The sequence below is a fragment of the Zosterops lateralis genome, assembly GCF_965231275.1.
Source record: "Zosterops lateralis genome assembly, chromosome: 5".
In the NCBI taxonomy this organism is placed as follows: domain Eukaryota; kingdom Metazoa; phylum Chordata; class Aves; order Passeriformes; family Zosteropidae; genus Zosterops; species Zosterops lateralis.
This window is the reverse complement of record NC_139766.1, coordinates 60,341,972-60,355,880: the sequence shown is the minus strand read 5'-3', so window position 1 is coordinate 60,355,880 and position 13,909 is coordinate 60,341,972. Positions and strand designations below refer to the sequence as shown.

At 41.6% G+C, this 13,909-nt stretch overlaps 1 protein-coding gene and 1 long non-coding RNA gene across 3 annotated transcripts; one reads left to right on the top strand and one right to left on the bottom strand.

The window, feature by feature from the left end:
- Window positions 1-36: 36 nt before the first annotated feature.
- Window positions 37-3,024, bottom strand: LOC310910033. Of its 2 annotated transcripts, none has more exons than XR_014590231.1 (3): window positions 2,953-3,024; window positions 1,641-1,956; window positions 37-1,115 (listed from the first exon to the last, which is right to left on the bottom strand). It is a non-coding gene; the product is annotated as an uncharacterized lncRNA (long non-coding RNA). The 2 variants fall into 2 exon arrangements; XR_014590232.1 differs by lacking the exon at window positions 2,953-3,024 and adding an exon at window positions 2,267-2,545.
- TMEM184C (transmembrane protein 184C) lies at window positions 2,942-12,163 on the top strand (the record flags this gene model as incomplete). Its single annotated transcript, XM_083862455.1, has 10 exons — window positions 2,942-3,058; window positions 4,575-4,705; window positions 4,803-4,839; window positions 5,595-5,800; window positions 6,662-6,736; window positions 7,365-7,458; window positions 8,402-8,514; window positions 9,206-9,305; window positions 9,767-9,938; window positions 10,358-12,163. 10 exons carry the CDS (start codon window positions 2,942-2,944, stop codon window positions 10,648-10,650), a joined length of 1,338 nt encoding a protein of 445 aa, XP_083718581.1. The 3' UTR covers window positions 10,651-12,163.
- Window positions 12,164-13,909: the final 1,746 nt, after the last annotated feature.

Sequence of the window (13,909 nt, the reverse complement as noted above, 5' to 3'; positions counted from 1 at the left end):
CTTCAGCCCCAGCATCTGTTTATATGGTTTATATGTTTATATGGTTTCAAAGCACTTGATTGGTTCATTCCTACATAAAAACAATAGGCATTATTTTAAAAACAACTACTCTGACCATCTCTGGTCAGAGTTTACAACATTCCTGTATACAACAGAGTGGATAGAGGGTTTATTGGAGCTTATCTCCAATTGAATTTGGAGATAAGCTCCTATTCTTCGACAATACCTATAAAAACAAAAAACTTGACAGGTTTTAGTATTCTACAACCACCCGTGCCTGGGAATTTTCTGGCAGCTTTGGGATCCTCTGGAGGAGGGCACCCTGCATAAAGACTGCTAACTTTCTGGGGTTTTTATCAAAACGAAAACAACCAAAAACCTCAAGAAAAAGATTTATAAGACTCATGTTACCAGACAGAGTGGAGCCACCCACAAATAAATCTATCAGATAAGATGATTTGGGATACTTGAAACAGATAAAAACTCGAAAAGAATGCATTAATATCTACTGAATATGTAAAACAACAATCCTTAAAACACAGTAATTGAAAGTGCTTTCTGGTGAGGCACCCCAGCTGGAACTTTTGCCTTTCTGTCTCATAATTGTCTATTTTTAATTTTTATTAAACTTATAATTTTTTTCTGAGAGTGGAACTCATTTTTCACAGGTAGAATGAGTGCAAAGGACCGGGCGACAAGTGCAGCCAGGTACGGGCAAAAGGACGACGAGAGGGATGAAGAAACAGTCACAGTGCAGGACAAAGGGAGAAAAGGAGGAATGAAGAAGGAAAGAAAAAGATGCAGGGAGGGAAGGAGAGGGACTGAGCAACATTTATTCAATAAATATTAAGGATTCATTCCTTACAAAAAAAAAAGAAGAACAAGACAGAGTGAAGGAGTGAAAGGAAATGGGAGGGGGAGCACACAGGACAAGAAAGGAACACAAGACACATCTGTACAGGTGTCCTCAGCAGAAAGAACCAGGCTGTATTCTTCTGGATTTGCCGCTTCTCAGCATAAAGCTGATGTACATCTTCAGCAGCGATATCCGGCCCTCCTGGCAAAGTCTTTCCCGGCCGGTTGCCGATAGCTTCCTGGCGAAGGTGGAGGCCTTGCTGTGGAACAAAACAGTAAACATTAGGAACTCGAAAACCCCTCATCCTCTGAAAACTGAAAAGTCAACAATAAAAACCAAGCCTCTCCCTGCTCCAGCTGTCAAACACACCCTGGCCATACCTGGACATTATGGCCGGCCCGTGAACTGCGGGCTGCTGTCTGAGCCTGGCCTAACCCAGCTTCACAGGACTGCATTTCCTTTTTTACACAGATTCAGAAAGAAAATTTATGCTGCACTATTTGAGTCAATGCACATGATCTCCAGCTCATGCCACAGAAACTGTAGGAAAAGCAAAAACTCTGGTACAACATTTTTTTTGAGGTTAGAGAATCCAGGCGTGACTTCCCTCTGGCCAGGATGTGCAACAGGAATCATTTCATCCTTACGTTGCCTGGCTCGTACAGAGAAAATCATTCCATCACGCAGGATTTTTACTGCCTTTTTCACTGACTCGTGCAGTCAAAATTACCCAGAGAAAAGCACTGGTTCTGTGCTCCTTGGTCCCAAGTTACAGAGTCCTTACTTCTTTGCTATCCTGTTGGTTATCCATCTCTTTGCCTCACAGGTTCATTAGGTTCTCATCCTTCCTTCTCTTGTTTCTCTTTTCCCATCCAGACCAGGAGTCTCAGACTGTGCCAGGTCTGATGCCTCCTCTGCCACCAGCGGGGCACCAGCGAGGCACGGCTCCAGTGTGCTCCGAGGAACGCCTCTGCAGCTGGCCGGGGGACGGCACCGAATGACACTGGCCGACGGGCACTCGCAGAAACTCTCCCGACATCTGGATGTTCTACTCTGCCCAGGAGTTTTGGTTCGCTACTTGTCCGACATTTGCCAGAGACCTGGAGAGGAAAAAAAAAAAAAAGGTACAGTTGTTACCTGTGGTCCTCAAAGGCTTTGGCTTCCCCGGTGGGCGCAGGCTCCCGAATACAGCGGCAGGCTGCCCTGGGGAGAGCTGCAGTGCCGCTCCCTGTGCACAAACACAAACTGTGACATCGGGCAGCGCCCCCGCCTGCGGTGCCCGCCGGGCTCCTCACCCGAGGCCTGTGTTTGCCGCTGGCTGCTACGGGCTGAGCCGGAAACTCGGCTGCTTTTACACCGCGCTTCCAAAACACCAAAATTAACGTTCAGCAAACAGAAGAAGTTTAACACCTATTTTGCATTACTGGAGTGCCCGCAGGAGTCTGGGCCATGTCGCAATTCCCTGGTGGCACTGCGAGGTGCGGCTCTCCCGGGAATCGCTCCCCTCGGGCCGCTCCCAGGGGAGGGGTGTGAGGGCAGGGGCCGTGCCGAGCAGCGCAGTGACAGCAGTGGCCCCGCTTTTCCCGGCCCCGCTGCCATTCCCTGAGGCCCATTCCCTGAGGCCCATTCCCTGAGGCCCATTCCCTCCGCTCCCGCCGCTCTGGGAACGCGGCACAGCCCACTGCCGCCGGCGGGGGGGGCGGGCGGAACGCACCAACCTCCCGGAGCTGGGGGGGGGGAGGGGACGGGACAGGGCTGCGCCGTTCCCCCGGGCTGTCCCCCGGTGGGCGGGGCAACGGTGATGGGCAGGGCCATGAGCCAATCAGAGAGGCCGGCGGGGCGGGGCAGCCGGAAGCGGTGCCGGGCGGAAGCGCGGCGGGGGCGTGAGCGGGGCAGGGCAGGGCTGGGCTGGGCTGGGAGCGCCGGGGCGGGACGGGGCCGAGCCGAGCCGGGATACGGGACGCAGCCGGGATACGGAGCCGAGGCACGGAGCTGAGGCGGCGGCCCCGCCGGTGATGCGCACCCCGCAGGGGCTGCCGGCCCGCTGAGGTCGGTGCGAGGGGCGCTCGGGGCGCCGCCGTGGCCATGCCGTGCACCTGCGGGAACTGGCGGCGATGGATCCGGCCGCTCGTGGTGCTGCTCTACATCGTGGGGCTGCTGGTGGTGGTGCCGCTCTGCGTGTGGGAGCTGCAGAAGCTGGAGGTGAGCGGCGCGGCAGCGGGCCCGGCCCCGGGCAGCGGTGCGGCGGGGAAATGTGTTACCTCATCATCAGTGTATCAAAGTACCGAAATCACGGGGCCAGGAGGAGGGATCCGGGCTCTGCGCCGTGCTGCTGGGCAATAGCACAACCGATGCACAGGAAGTTCCACCTGAACACGAGGAAGAACCTTTTAACTGTGCAGTCACCACACACTGGAACGGGTTGTCCAGTGAGGGTGTGGAGTCTCCCCTGCTGAACATACTCAAGAACAGTCTGGACACTGACCTGTGCTATGTGCTCTGGGATGATTCTGCTTGAGCAAGGAGGTTGGACCAGATGACCCGCTGTGGTCCCCTCCAACCTGACCCATTCCATGAAAGGAGAGGGTGAAGAAGTGCCAGGGTGCTGCTGGACACATTTGTCCTGCTGCTGAAGCCCTAGTGAACCTCAGAGGATCAAGGAAGTGTTTCTTTTCCCTTCTGTTTTCATAATAGTTGCTGTGTAAACAGTTGGTACAATTCTGAAGAAACCTGAGTCAGCCAAGAGTCACAGAGTGACAGAATGGGTCGGGTTGGAGGGACCACAGTGGGTCACCTGGTCCAACCTCCCTGCTCAAGCAGGGTCATCCCAGAGAACATGGCACTGGATTGTGTCCAGACTGTTCTTGAATTATCTCTGGCAAGGGAGACTCCACACCTCACTAGACAATCTGTTCCAGTGTGTGGTCCCTGCACAGTAAAGAAGTTCTTCATGGTCAGGTGAAACTTCTTGGGCATCGGTTTCTGATTGCATCGCTTCTCTAACAAGAAGCAAATTTCTAACCTTAAAATATATGTATTGTTCAGTGTGGTACAGGTCTGTGCCCCTGGAGGTAGGCTTTTTTAAGGGTATAATTTTCAGGACTTAATGACAGTGAGATCTGTCTTGAAGGTGTTTAAAATTTTCAGGTTTGAATTCCTGTTCTGATGCATAATGCATGTTCAGCATAATAGATGTTTATATCCAAGTTTATACCATTAAGTCTGATACTCGTAGAGAAACTGATCAGAAATAAAACTGGAAAACAGCAGGAGACATGGGGTTTCGATGTAAAGTAGAGGATCAGAAAAAAGATTCTCATCAAAGGAAACTGAGAAGAGTCTCTCATATGTTTCTCAGGTTTTGGTGCTTGGGATTATTAGTTGTTTTTCAGAGAGCTTTGATTTAAAATTTCAACCCTGTGTTTTAGCAGAAATTGTGTTTTTATGTATCTACATGCCTATCTTATTTCAGTTTGTTAGATGAAAGCTAATTGATTACTATTTGGAACTTGATTTTAAAGCTAAAAAGTCTCTAAATCCACAAGTTTTCAGAAACTCTATAATGCAGCACTGAATGAAGACAAGTTCCATACGTAAAGCAAGGAATCTGTTGTGGGTTTCGGTAAATTAAGTATCGGGCATTACTCTGTTTTTGTGGAATGTTTTGTGTACTTGTAAATACTTGAAAGTATTAAGACTGAAACTTTGATCTTGCAAGGTTGGAATTCATACCAAGGCATGGTTTATTGCTGGGATATTTCTGCTAATGACTATACCAATATCTCTCTGGGGAATACTACAACACCTGGTCCATTATACTCAACCTGAATTACAGAAACCAATAATAAGGTAATATTTCATGTTTTACCTATGCTACAAATACTGGATTTAATTCAGAATTAAATTACTTTCAGTAATATAAAATGTTCTTTTGTTGTTTTAACAGGATTCTGTGGATGGTGCCAATTTACAGTTTAGACAGTGTAAGTGTTCCCTTATTGTTACCAGCTCAGTCAAATTCTATTTGTTGTGGGAGTGAGGGAAAAAAGAGTCATGGCAGGAACTGTGCTGCATGGAGAGGGGTATTCCTAGAAAGTTCTGGGAATTCCTGTTTATGGAGTGTGTTGGAAGCATAGTTCTAGTCATACCACATTCTTCTTCTGGGGATTTGGAGTTGCTTTTGATAACCTTTTTTAACCCTGTCCTTGAGTATCCTTTATGATGGATGTGGAAGGGGGCATGACAGGAGCCTGATTTTGGCCTTTCCATCTTAACAGCAGAAGTGGAAACTGGACTGATCCAAGTACTGCCTCAAAATTCAGTGCTGTACCTTCCTTACCCAAGTTTGGCTTACTACTAGAATTCTTTCCTGAGTTATGCTTAGTGGTGAAATGATTCCTTTTTGGTTCAGGGGACAAAGGATTATATCCTTTGCACAGTACAACAGCATTGTAATAGTCAGAAACTGAGAGCTCTGACACTTGATCCATAACCACAGTTTCACTAAAAATAAAAAATCCATTTTTTGGTCTGAAACTCAGAGAGCTGGCTACTATAGGTAGAATCTTAAGTTCTGTGTGAATCTGAAGAGCTGTAGCATTGCTCTCCCCTTAGCCCAGTGCTCCCAGCCCTGTTTGATCAGTGCCTGCTGGCCCAAGAGCTCGCTGAACCGGTGTTGTCATTGGAATCCCTTTTGTCTTTCTCGCACGTAACCTTTTGTGTACCTCTCTTCTTGCAGTGGATAGCTTTGAAATACCCCAAGATTGCAATATATGTGGATACATGTCGAGAATGCTATGAAGCTTATGTCATCTATAACTTTATGGTTTTTCTTTCAAATTACTTAACCAACCGGTACCCAAACCTCGTGTTAATAATAGAGGCGAAAGATCAGCAGAGGCATCTGCCCCCTCTCTGTTGCTGTCCGTCGTGGGCTATGGGAGAGTGAGTATATGATGATATCTTCAAGCTCTAGGCTGTGCAGGCAGACCCAAACATTGTGTTTTCATATTTAGCAGCATAACTTTTCCTGCTTGACAGAGTCAGTTTATGGTTTATATGTGTTTGATCAGCTGTGAATGAGTGGCAATCAAGCTATAAAACCTCCTGTGAATTTGACTTAGTAACTAACTAATTGATTGACTCAGGGGGGTGCTGAAGGAAACTTCCTTATTTTTCAAGAGTGTTAAATAACAGGTCTCCTGGAGTTTGCTTCTTTTGCTATCATAAAATATTTGCCAGAAACCTCATGTGGAACTGGGAGTAGACCAGGTAGCCTGTTGTTTTTACTTCAGGGGAAGAGTGAAAGGCCTTATGCACCTAAACTGTTTGTTTCTGAATGCTTAAACTGATAAAATCTCTCTCTCTCTTAGGAGATTTTGATAAATCTCTTTGGGTGAGGGGAGGGGAAGGTTTCAGTGGTCACAGCTTCTTTATACAGTTTGCCTTAACAGGCAAAGGGCTTTGGCCCTGTTAAATGTTTAGGGCAGTTATGATTTTTAAGTCTCTTACCTTTAGATTCATAGTTTTTCTTAAATCTTCAAACACAGCAAAAATTACATTCTATTTGTTTAGCCCAGCCAGAAGCTTTTCATGGCTAAAATAAGTGACTCATTATTTCCTGTAAAGCTGTTTTGTGTGTTTTGTATATACACACCATATACTGTAACATCTGAAGTCCTGGATGCAGAAGTTGAATTACCATAAAGTTAAAATTTACCTCACTAAATCTACTGAGAATAGGATTCTTCCATAAGTGAATTGTATTTAAATCCTTGTACAATGAATTTTGTATTTCTCTTTCAGAGTTTTATTATTTAGATGCAAACTGGGTGTTTTGCAGTACACTGTTGTCAGACCATTTACTACCATTATTGCTTTGTAAGTACACTGATAAATAATTAATATTGATATTCAGGATATGATTCTGAGTTACACTGGAAAGAATTTTCATGCCCTTTGTATTGGATCAAGGCAGTTTAAAGCAGACTCGTGTTACATGCTAAATAAGTCCCAACAATTTGAATCAACCTATGATTTCTTTATGACTTCTTTATAACAAATGACTATTTGCAGGGTTGAAATCATAAATACTTAACGCCAGCTTCTGTAATCAGTGGGATAGAATGTTGGGGTGGGAAACACATTTTTGTGATCTCTTAATTTTTAGATTCTTTTTTCCTCTTCCCTTTTTTCATTGACTTCAACAACTGAGTATTTTATTCATGCATAATGATGCCAAAAGCTTAATTTCATGAGCTTTACATTGATGGTCATTACTGTTACTTCTGTGGGACTGTGGAAAAAGCTGCTACTCACAAGGAATATCCATATAAATATTTCTATATTATATATGCTGTTGGAAACAGATCCTTGTGCAGGCCCCCAGTGCCCGTATCTGTACCAGAAGAGGTTTTGAATTCTAAGGCTTGGTTGATATAATGAAGATAAAGCACTTGAGGGAAGTGATCTGTTACTCCATAGTGATTAATTCTAAAAATTCTTCCAGAATTTGTGAACTAGTGGGAGTGTATGATGAAGGAAACTTCAGCTTCAACAATGCATGGACTTACCTGGTTATACTTAACAACATGTCACAACTAGTGAGTATCAGGATTGCATCTTTCTGCTCTTTGAATTCATCAGTATTATCTGAATCTTCTTTGTGAACTGTTGGCAGTGATGGTGTTAATGTCTGGTAATTCTTACAGGCAGAATATTTTCCATTGTAAGTCAAAATTGCTGTCTGTTAAATGTTATGTATGAAAAACACTGGAAAACCAGATAGTCTAAAACTTTTATTCTTTTTACTATGAAGCTCCATAAAGCAAGCATCTTTGTACCCCAATTTATTTGATGGGTGAGGTGGTATGGCCCAGGCATTAGAACTTAAGACTTGCTCCTCTCTGGAAACAGATGTCTCCACTTGCCCCCACAGCTTCCTCCCAGCACTCATATAAAGAATCAATATGTTAAAAGTTCTGTCTTTAAAATGGTGATAACATTCATGGGAAAAAATGAGAATGGTGTGTGCAGGGCTGAGAGTCTGGCCTGCCCAACACCTTTTCTTGTTGGCTCAGCTGTCAGGTAATGTCAGGGTAAGATGTCAGCCCCTAAAACTGAGAGTTTCATTTTGGAGTCCATGGATTGGTTTTACTTCTCTTTGCAACAGCAGCAGGAGTCAGAACAGCATAACAACTGGGATCATTTGGAAATTCTGTCCTGCTCTTACTGCCACTCCTGTGTTTGATGAGTGACTGTCAGAAGGAGCTGTAATTGCTTTCCACTGTGACAACAGTCCCAGCAGCAGCATGAACTTCTGTGTCCTGGTTGAAATGATTGGAATTTCAGGAATAAAAAAAAAGAAAGTGCTTTAAAACAGAAAGGCAAAGATTCCATAAAACCAAAGTATTTTTTTAAAAAACAGCATTTTAAACTTGTATCATACTGTGATACATATTTTAACTGTAGAGATGGGATAACACAACTCCCTCACAAAATAAACAAGGATTTGAAAGCTTTCATTCATTTTCTTTTCCTTGTCAGTTTGCCATGTATTGTCTGGTGCTGTTTTATAAAGTACTGCGTGAGGAGCTGAACCCTATCCAGCCTGTTGGCAAGTTCCTCTGTGTGAAGATGGTAGTTTTTGTTTCTTTCTGGTAAGTGGATTTTTTACTCATTACTTCTTGCTCTCAGGGTGGATCATAAAAGAGCCAAAAAGACTGGATTTGTTACTGAGGTTAGAGGCCTTAAAATATCTACCCATAATCTTAGTGAGGGGAAGAGTACTAAGAGAGAGCAGTCTTGTTCACTTAAGATTATTTTTTAGACTTGCTTTTTTGTAAGGTGATTCTCAAGAACATAACTCATTTTAGAATCTTCACTTGCAGTTATTTCAGAACTTTTTTTTTTCCTTTTAAAAGTAAAAAAAAAACTTTTTCAAAACAAGTTACTGTAAGTTAAATAAAAATTCCTGCTTGAGCATTGCTCACACTTGGCTGCTAATGAGGGAGTGCATTTGACTATCAGAGCATTCCTCTGAGCTACAGCAACATGCTGAAAGAGGAGCAACTTGTTCTAATGACTGACTGGAACAACAAACTCTCCTTTGGTTCTCTGTTCGTTCTGTTGGTATTTAGGGTCAGGGATGAATGACATCTCTTGTTAGATTTGTTTCCTCCTCTTAAAATCTAAGTATATAAAGGTTTCTTTAAAGATTCTTTCTGTGTATACATATGACCAGATTTGCTTGCAGATTTTTGGCACTACTGTTACAATTCTAATACAAATACTTATAATAATAATAATAATAATTCTTATTATACTTCTTATAATAAATTCTCTTTATAGGCAGGCTGTGCTCATTGCATTGCTGGTGAAAGTTGGTGTTATTTCTGAGAAACACACCTGGGATTGGCAAAGTGTGGAAGCTGTGGCTACAGGCTTACAGGTAAGGAGCAGATGGTTATTTCTGGGTAAGAATGATTATATGTAAGATGACACAGCTGATCTCAAGGAAGTATTATCATACTCAGCGTAATTAACACAGGCTTGATGAGTAATGATTTATTCTAAGCTGGGTTAAGTTTCAGCCAATGAGCCCATGTGAGTTTATGTTTAACACTTTTATATTCATGTATTGGGCAGAAGGAATGTGCCCCAGTGAAATATAACCTTGGATAGCCTTGCATTTCTTCTTGCAGGTATTCATTGTAGAGCTGCTGCTTGTTAAACTATCTGTTTAAATCAAGTCCTGTATGTATGGCTCTCTGAAAGCTACCAAGAATATCCTGGAGGCAAAGTAGCTGATGTCAGTATCCCAGGCCAATTGCAGCCTTTCAGTTGTAGAAGAACTCCAGAACTATTTTTCTCCAGTTATGAAGGATTAAGTCAGTGTCTCTGTCATTGCAGGATTTTATCATTTGTGTGGAGATGTTTCTGGCTGCTATTGCACATCACTACAGTTTTTCCTATAAACCTTACGTTCAAGAGGCTGAAGAGGGCTCATGCTTTGACTCCTTCCTTGCAATGTGGGATATTTCTGATCTAAGGGCAGATATCTCCGAACAGGTTCGAAATGTGGGTAAGTAACAGAAAAGATTTGTACAATCTCTCAACTGCATCTGTATTTCCAGCTTCAGGTCACACTGTTGCAGACCTTTATAGTAACCTGAGAACATTCTATTACCAAATCAGTGGCAGCTGCATCTATAGAGGATTTCATGGTCTATCTGGCACTTTTTGCTTTCCAGAATTCCTGACTGATTTAGAGTCTAGTTTTTAATTTTTCTTTTAAAAAAGAAAAGGATAGGTAAGTAGAGGAATGTACTTTGTTTTTCTCTTAAATGAAAAGACATGCTTTTCTTTATTGAAACTAACAATGGCTGTGTAAAACCAATACAAAACAAAGACTCATAATTTAAGATGACTGTTTTAGAGTTGATGTGTTCAAAGACTGGTGTTGGAAGGATTAAAACCCCTTTTTATTTCACATAATTCTAGGGAGGACAGTTTTGGGCCAGCCAAGGAAAATGTTTTTTGCTGAGGATCACGAACAAAATGAGCATACCAGTTTACTGTCTTCATCTACTCAAGACCCAATTTCTGATGCTTCTTCAATGCCATCTTCACCCATGGGTCACTATCAGGGGTTTGGACACACTGTGACCCCTCTCACAACACCGACCACAGCCCCTGCAGTCGATGGGATTTTTAACCCTTCTGCCAGTCAGGATGCTGAGGAGTTGCCTGAACTAGAGAACAACTTAGCAGAGAAAGCTTTGGATAAAAGTTAAACTCTCCTTTTCTTTGAATGTGTCAAGGAGTCATTACATACTTTCCACACAAGTCCTGTTCACATGTATTATTTAAGGATGAAAGTTGAAAAGCTTGGGAAAGCTGCTGCATGGACAGGAAGAGGATATGGTATGGCTGTAACTGACATCTGAATCCAGAATCTGTGATGGATGTGAGCATCTATGAGTACCCCATGGATATGAAACACGCACACTGTAAAGGTTTCTGCATAAATTTAAGCATCATCTCCTTAAACTGCTAAATGCTTATCATCATATGAAAATTACACTGAATTTCATTAGTGCAAAAGAAACATCTGAAAATCCTCTGCTCATATAAAAATGAAGTGCAGGTATTACTAGCAATGGGAAAACCTAATTTCAAGAATGTAATTTAAGGAGAGCAGTAGCAAAAACTGTTTAAGTTTGCTTGTCTTAATGATGGTTAACTTCCATACCCAATGCTGAATGGAGTGTGGGTGAAATGATAGCTTCTGTACAGATGCCACCTTCTTCCCATTCCTACATAGCTAAATAAAGTCCCTTCATGAAGACAGTTACTATCAAGCATTACTAAAGAACCTCTACAAAGAAAACATTCCCTGCAGGCCTTGCTATCAAAGTCCATGCCCAGATCCTATGGTTGGTGTATCTGTTGTCCTTGAGGCTCATAGTTTGTAAGTCTTTTATGTCTAAGAAGAGACAGCCAGGATGGTAAGTTTTGGATTAATACTTTACCTTGACTATTCTTTTCCCTATCCTTCTAAAATAAGAATAACGGTTACTACCTTAAAATACATGGAGGGGGAATGAATGATATTGAAAAAGAAATAAAAAACAAAGTGATTTCTTTATTTTGGGCTGCAATAAGTTCTTTAACACTTAAGGTTTTTTTAAGCTGTTAAAGAAGAATATCTTGTGTCTGTAGTAATTTGTGTTCTTAAATTTGTGTCTGTGTGTGATTGTATTATGCTTCTAGTATAGCCTGGATTCAAATGTGATAGTTGTTTTTTTTCCCCAGAGGAGATCTTTGCTGAGGTAAAAGTGTGTAGCTAGTCTAGTACTGGAGTTACTAGGACTGGATTTCAGCCCAAGAAGCAGTACACTTGTATCAAAATGTTACTTTGCAAAAACTGACAATGTCAGAGCCGTATTGTTTTTATCCCATTATCAGATTTTTACTATTATTGCATGTTTGCAATCTGAAAAAAACAACCAAAGCAGTAGAGCACTACTTTTTAAATAACAAGATCTCAAGTTTCTTTTTCAGTATTGTTAGCATTTCCAGGATCAATGTTTAACTTCTGGCTGTCAGTAAATTCATCTTAAGTGCTTTTTTTGCAGTACTAGTGTGATGTAAATATTGCGCCTTACTCACTAGGCTGCATATTTTATAGCTGAGTATGTACTTGCTGTATCTGAAGTTAGTGAGAAAGTGAAAATCATGATTTTCAATTTGCCAACTCATTGCCTTTGTTGTAAATAAGCAATTAAAGATTTTATTTAAACTGTTCACCTTCTTCTATCAATTTGATTTACTGCTATAGTAATTTAAGAGTGTAAATGACACATGACTACAACTGTCCTCGTGGAAGGAGAGGATCTTTAGAACTTAAGATGCACAAACTACTGCAGGAGTTTGTGCTTTCAGTATTTCATGGCTTGTACTGTAAAGGGAACACTTGTTTGGGCTTATGAAGAATCAGAATCTTCTAATCCATGCTTGATCCCAGGTATCACCTTATGCATGTAATAGCTTTGCTTTAAAAGGGAACAATTTGTGCAGGTTCATGATGCATTGGGACCTCAGTGCCCTCTGCAGCCACTACCAGAAATAACCTGATTTCTTGCATGTGTACAGGCGAAAAGGGGCAGGGGTAGGAGTAATATCAGAGGGAGCAGGGCTGTTGCAAGCAGAGTAGCTGCTGTGCTCTAGCTGCTCTTCAAAACCCTCACTCTGAAGATTTTTTTTAATACTTGAAGTTATGTCTGTTTGGTGTAAAACTAAGGTTCAGAGGGGACTTTGATAGGAAAACAGCTATTTAAGTGTCTTGGTTACTTCTTTCAGAGTATTTCTTGAAAGCTACTAAGTTATTTTATTATTATTCAGTTACCCTATTTGTACAACATAATATCCCTGCTTGTTTTTTTTTCTGGGAGAACATTATTTTTTTTAATTGCAGCAGCACTTAGGATTGTACCTTTCCCTAAAGACTACTACTGAATTAAAAAAATAAATAGAAATCTTGCAAGTCTTAAGTATTGCCCTTGCCTTGTTCAAGGACACTAGAATGTCTTTCATTTGTCTTGAAGTCATTTTGCTTTCATCTTAATTACTACAATCTTAATAAATACACCTAACACCCTCTGTAAGGTTTTTTGTTTCTATCAGAGGTCTTCCTGCACAAGAAACCTAAACATTTTCCTATAAAACTGCACTCTGGTGAAATCACCATGTACCTGTCAGGTTTAGTTGTGTCAGACTAAGTTAAAATTTTATGGATCATGGTTTTAGGGTTTTGGCTTAAGAAATACTGCTTTTTATATAGTATCAAAAGCCTCTGTCCTACTCTAATTCACTTGCATTTCATTATACATTGTACCCCTTGGATAAAGGATGGGATCCAGTTATTTTATTTTCAGAAAACATGCCTTTGGAAAAAAATAAAATAGAGATGTTTCCTCCACCCTTCCAAAAGGAGCTTTATTACAGCAATTTATCAGGTGCAGGTTCAACTGAGGCTGGGACAACCCCAGCTCTAACAGTCCCTGAAGTTAAACTGAGCAAACTTGATAGAAATAAATAGAAATTGATAGTTTAACTTATTTCTATCCGGAATGTTTGACCTAATGAAGAATATATAATGACTTCAGCAAGCCCAGATCTTTACAGGAATCATTTTTTGGATGGCTCTTTATACAGGCTGCTGTTAAGATCACAGAATTGCCTCTTTTCCATTGAACAGACTGCAAAGTAAAAAGAAGCTTAGCTACAGAAAAATCTTGCTAACAGTCTTCCTCCTCTCTGCAGAGGTAGAATCAGTGCTGAGCTCAAAGCTTTTATTAGTCCTCCACTTGTATACAAATTTAATAGAAGGAACTGGTTACCTGCATTATACCAAGATGTAATGTTGTACAAGATAGTCAAGAGCACTGCAGTGACTGATGCATTTTATACACCTTTCTACAGACAAGTTAATGTCCATTGTATAGCCAGAAAAAATTCTCTGGGAGATCCTAAAACAGGATTACCTTCCAT